This window comes from Aythya marila (genome assembly GCF_965140915.1).
Source record: "Aythya marila genome assembly, chromosome: W".
Taxonomy (NCBI): Eukaryota; Metazoa; Chordata; class Aves; order Anseriformes; family Anatidae; genus Aythya; species Aythya marila.
Genome location: NC_139081.1, coordinates 17617897 through 17623520, shown reverse-complemented (window position 1 = coordinate 17623520; position 5624 = coordinate 17617897). Strand labels below are relative to the sequence as shown.

The 5624-nt window shown below is 48.9% G+C and overlaps 1 protein-coding gene across 1 annotated transcript; it reads left to right on the top strand.

The window, feature by feature from the left end:
• Positions 1–508: 508 nt before the first annotated feature.
• Positions 509–2019, top strand: LOC309889525 (very low-density lipoprotein receptor-like; the record flags this gene model as incomplete). Its single annotated transcript, XM_082782372.1, is given in 3 exon segments — positions 509–1451; positions 1454–1853; positions 2010–2019. Coding segments are annotated over 3 exon segments (1353 nt in total).
• Between the last annotated feature and the right edge of the window lie 3605 nt (positions 2020–5624).

The window sequence follows — 5624 nt, the reverse complement described above, 5'->3', positions numbered from 1 at the left end:
AGAGGGGCTGGCATCAGGACCCTGCAGCCTGTCTGACGTAACCATGGAGGCAGCGGCGGCTGTGCTGCTTCTCTCTAGCATTCTTTTTATGAGAGGCGTATCTTGCAATGCAAAAAAGACTATTAGTCCCCAGATCGTTGTTATAACTATGCTGTTACATAATTTGATAAATGTACAAATGTTCCTGGATAACATTCAGTGGGGTTGCCACATTGTACGGATTACTAATGATGACTTAGCTCTATTACTACTTTTATTGCAGGGCAGGAGTGCAGAGCCGCGGATCACACTACCAAATGACCACCAGCAGGCTCTTTCACAAATAGCTTCTAAGGTTGCAGCTGGCATTGCCTGCAGCCGTATAGCAGACGTTGCACTCTCTTTCCTAACTAGCAATCATGTGTCTCATCCATTTGTGGTGATTGGTCAGTGGCAAAAAGAAAAGGGGGAGAGTAAGGGGCGACAAAGACAGAAACGGTACCAGGAGGATGCCACTGACACTAACAGCATGGGTAATAGGAGTAGTATAAGTGACACAGGTGACGGTGCGGGGCGGCGGTGGGCGCTGCCGCGCTGCGGGGCGCTCTGCCTGCTGCTCGCCCTCGCCTGCCTGTGCGCTGCTGCCGACGGTGCTAGAGCAAAATGTGAAGAATCCCAGTTCCCGTGTAGTAATGGACACTGTATTCCTTTACTCTGGAAATGCGATGGCGATGAAGACTGCTCAGATGGCAGTGATGAGAGTGCTTGTGTGAAGAAGACGTGTGCTGAATCTGACTTTGTGTGCAACAGTGGTCAGTGTGTGCCAAACAGATGGCAGTGTGATGGGGATCCGGACTGTGAAGATGGGTCTGACGAGAGTGCTGAGCTGTGTCATATGAGAACATGCCGGGTAAATGAAATCAGCTGTGGTCCTCAGTCAACCCAGTGTATCCCAGTGTCCTGGAAATGTGATGGTGAAAAAGACTGTGTCAGTGGAGAAGATGAAGAGAATTGTGGCAATGTGACTTGTAGTGCAGCAGAGTTCACATGCAGTAGTGGGCAATGTATTTCCAAAAGCTTTGTCTGCAATGGTCAAGGTGACTGCAGTGATGGTAGCGATGAGCTGGAGTGTGCACCTCCTACCTGTGGTGTTCATGAGTTCCAGTGCAAGAGTTCTGCCTGCATCCCTATCAGCTGGGTGTGTGATGATGATGCTAACTGCTCTGACCACTCGGATGAATCTTTGGAGCAGTGTGGCCGCCAGCCTGCACCTCCGGTGAAGTGTTCTGCGAGTGAGGTGCAGTGCGGCTCAGGTGAATGTATCCACAAGAAGTGGCGATGTGATGGAGATCCTGATTGCAAGGATGGAAGTGATGAAATTAACTGCCCTTCTCGGACCTGCAGGCCAGACCAGTTCAGATGTGAAGATGGGAACTGTGTCCATGGGAGTAGGCAGTGCAATGGTGTGAGAGACTGGATGGCACTGATGAAGCAAACTGTAACAATGTTATTCAGTGCTCTGGACCTGGCAAATTCAAGTGCAGAAGTGGAGAATGCATAGATATCAATAAAGTGTGTAACCAGCAGAGAGACTGCAAGGACTGGGGTGATGAGCCCCTGAAGGAATGCAACATAAATGAATGTTTGGTGAACAACGGTGGATGCTCCCGCATCTGCAGAGATTTCATTACTGGCTATGAAGGTCCAGCTGGGTTTGAGTTTGTAGACAAGAGAACCTGTGGAGATACTGATGAATGCCAAAACCCTGGTATCTGTAGTCAAATCTGTATCAACCTGAAAGGTGGCTACAAATGTGAATGTAGCCGTGGCTATCAGATGAATCCTGCTACAGGAACCTGGAAAGGGCTATACAGGTATAGAAATACAAATACCACCCGTGATTACAATGACACTGCTAGGCAGGGTTTAGGGGTTTATGGCACGGAGACAAGGGGTAACAACTATAGTGTTTGGAACAATTATACAGCTTTGGCCTTACCTTCTGATGTTTTTCTGATTTGCGGGGATAGGGCCTGGTAAGGTATCCTTGCAAATGCTATCAGATGTCCATGTGTGTTGGGTCTGTCTGAGCTGGAGTCACCTTTTCCCTGCAGCAGCCCACACAGTGCTGTACTCTGCACTCGTAGCTGGAACAGCACTGATATCACTCCAGTGTTGTGTCTATTGCTGCATAGTGCTGGCACAGCATCAGGACTCCTTCCAAGCCCCCAAGAGCCAGCAGGCTGGGGGTGGGCAAGTGATGGGGAGGGGACATTGCTGGGGCAGCTGACCTAAACCAACCAAAGGGATATTCCATAACACCTGATGTCACACTCAGCAATAAAAGGGGGGGCTCTCGTGGGGGAGGGGGCTGTTCCTCCTGAACAACCACTACGCGTTTGAGGCCCTGCTTCCCAGGACGTGGCCGAACACCGCTCGCTGATGGGAAGTAGAGAATAATTTTTCCTCTCTCTGTGCTTCCGCGCGGACTGATTGCTTCTTTTGTCTCTGTTTTTTCCTCCCATTCCCTTTCCCTTTAATTAAACCTTTCTCATCTCAAACCTCGAGTTCTCTGTGTTGTATTTTCTCCCCCTTCCTCTTTGAGGAGAGGGGGAGTGAGAGAGCGGTTGTGGTGGAGCTCAGCTGCCCACCTGAGTAAAACCACCACAGTCCTTTTTGGCGCCCAACGTGGGGCTCGAGGGTTGAGATAACAATAGCATTGATTGAAGTATTTACAACTAACATATTGGTAGTCATAATGCTCGGTCTTCTGGTAATACTTTTCTGTGTGCATATGTTGTATATAGCCCACTCTCTGTTTTCTTTTTTCCTTTACATCCGATCGGAGAAAGTGTTGAAGTCTGTGCTTGTTTTTTTTATCATGTTGTGCTGTAACATACTGGCCTTCAGTTTTGTTTGGTATTCAAACCCGGCATTGTTATCCTCCTGGTCTCCTGGAGATTATCTTATTGAAAATATTAAGAATTACAGTGCCTTCTACTTTTCTCCCTGTGGGCTAATTACAGCAGCTTTTCAGTATCTTGGATACCCCTGGTCAGATATTATCCTCCTATCACTAGGTCTAGTGTTTGTCTTCTTCCCCAAAGTAAAGCAATTTATTAAGAATATTATTCAAGGACCTGTCCCCAGACAAAGTTGTGGGTGGCAAGGTGTGTGGGGGGATTTGGGCAGGTACCTATCACGGTTTTCTCCTCCAATGGTTCTAAATTTCACCCCTGAACAAGTACAAAATCCAAGAAAACTGGTGGAATGTTTGAAAGACGTATGCCCTGACCCTGGCAATACTAGAGAACTCCACCAGCTGGCTGCACTCTGCTGGGGTCTGGCTTATGCCTATCAGATGTCAATTAACATTGCCCAGCACCCTCAAGGGAATAGGGAGGTTCCTGAATTTGATGATGAGACAGCACACACTATGACCACCCTAGAGGACCGACCATCTATGGTATCAGTCGCCCCTGTAGTAAAGACGAAACAATGGAAACGGAGATCAGGTCGTTTAGTAAGGGAAGAAGCTCCTTCTACGGATGAGGGAGAAGAGGAAAAGGCAAGCGTCTCTAAAGCAGCGTTATCACGGCAACATCACGAAGAAGAGACTGAAATCATAGATGAATCAGAAACTACTCGGTCTCTATCTCTGAGTGAGCTGCGAGAAATACGGAAAGACTTCAGTCGCCATCCAGGTGAGCACATCCTCACTTGGCTGCTTCGATGCTGGGATAGTGGGGCCAATACCCAACAGCTAGAAGGCAACGAAGCCAAGCAGCTGGGATCCCTTTCTAGAGAAAGACTCATTGATAGAGTAATTGGAAGAGAGGCACAAGTTATCAGCCTCTGGAGGCGAATCCTTACAGCTGTGAAAGAAAGGTATCCCCACAAAGAGGATATTGTCTACCAAGTAAACAAATGGACCACTATGGATAAGGGCCTCCAGCACCTGCGGGAATTAGCTGTGCTGGAGATGCTTTATAGTGATTTAAACAACGCCCAGGCACCTAAAGACCCCGATGAAGTCCAATGCACAGCGTCCATGTGGCGGAAGTTTGTACGGGCTGCACCCCCAACACATGCCAGCACACTGGCAGTCATGGGTTGGGACGAGGGGATGGGGCCAACTGTGGATACCGTGTCCAACCAGCTTCATAAATATGAAGAAAATCTCTCTCCCCCAGTACGGGGCTGCATTTCAGCTGTGGAGAAACTGTCCCAACGGTTAGATGAACACATAGCTTCGTCCTCACCTAAACGGAAAAATCTTTCGGCCATCAAGCGCCAGCAGTCCCCGGCTCAAACAAGGGAGAATCCGGGACGCACACCGCGAGGTACCTTGTGGTTTTATTTACGTGACCACGGGGAAGATATGAGGAAGTGGGATGGTGAACCAACCTCGGCCCTAGCTGCTCGGGTACATGAGCTACGGAAAGATACAACAGCAACAAAGAGGGCCCCTAGGAAGATTGCTGCCCCAGTTTCTGTTGAACAGTCCCCCAGAGGCAGTAGAAGGAATAGTATTACTCCTGACCCTGATGAAGAGATTTCTGCTTCACGTTTGGAAGAAATAATTGATAGATACTCCGACCAGGACTAGTGGGGCCCTGCCTCTGGCCAGGTAGAGGAGAGGGACAACTGGATTTACTGGACTGTGTGAATTCGATGGCCTGGCACACCAGAACCGCAAAAATATAAAGCTTTAGTGGACACAGGCGCACAGTGTACCCTAATGTCGTCAGGCCACCAAGGGGCAGAACCCATCTCTATCTCCGGAGTGATGGGGGGATCCCAAGAGCTAACCATATTGGAAGCTGAAGTGAGTCTAACTGGGAATGAGTGGCAAAAGCACCCCATCGTGACTGGCCCAGAGGCTCCGTGCATCCTTGGCATAGACTACCTCAGGAAAGGGTACTTCAAGGATCCAAAAGGGTACCGGTGGGCTTTTGGCATAGCTGCCTTGAGCACAGAGAAGATTAAGCAGCTGTCTACCCTGCCTGGTCTCTCACAAGACCCTTCTGCTGTAGGATTGCTGAGGATTGAAGAACAGCAAGTGCCAATTGCGACTACAACTGTGCACCGGCGGCAATATCGCACCAACCGAGACTCCCTGATTCCTATCCATGAGTTAGTTCACCATCTGGAGAGCCAAGGAGTGATCAGCAAGACTCATTCACCTTTTAACAGTCCTATATGGCCAGTGCGGAAGTCCAATGGCGAGTGGAGGCTAACAGTGGACTATCGGGGCCTGAATGAAGTCACACCACCACTAAGTGCAGCAGTGCCAGACATGCTAGAACTCCAGTACGAACTAGAGTCAAAGGCAGCCAAGTGGTATGCTACAATCGATATTGCTAATGCATTTTTCTCTATCCCTCTAGCAGCAGCATGCAGGCCACAATTTGCTTTCACTTGGAGGGGCATTCAGTATACTTGGAATCGACTGCCCCAGGGGTGGAAACATAGCCCTACCATCTGCCATGGACTGATCCAGATGACACTGGAACAGGGGAACGCTCCTGAACACCTGCAGTATATTGATGATATCATCGTATGGGGTAACACAGCAGAAGAAGTTTTTGGGAAAGGGAAGAAAATAATTCAAATTCTCCTGAAAGCTGGATTTTCCATTAAAC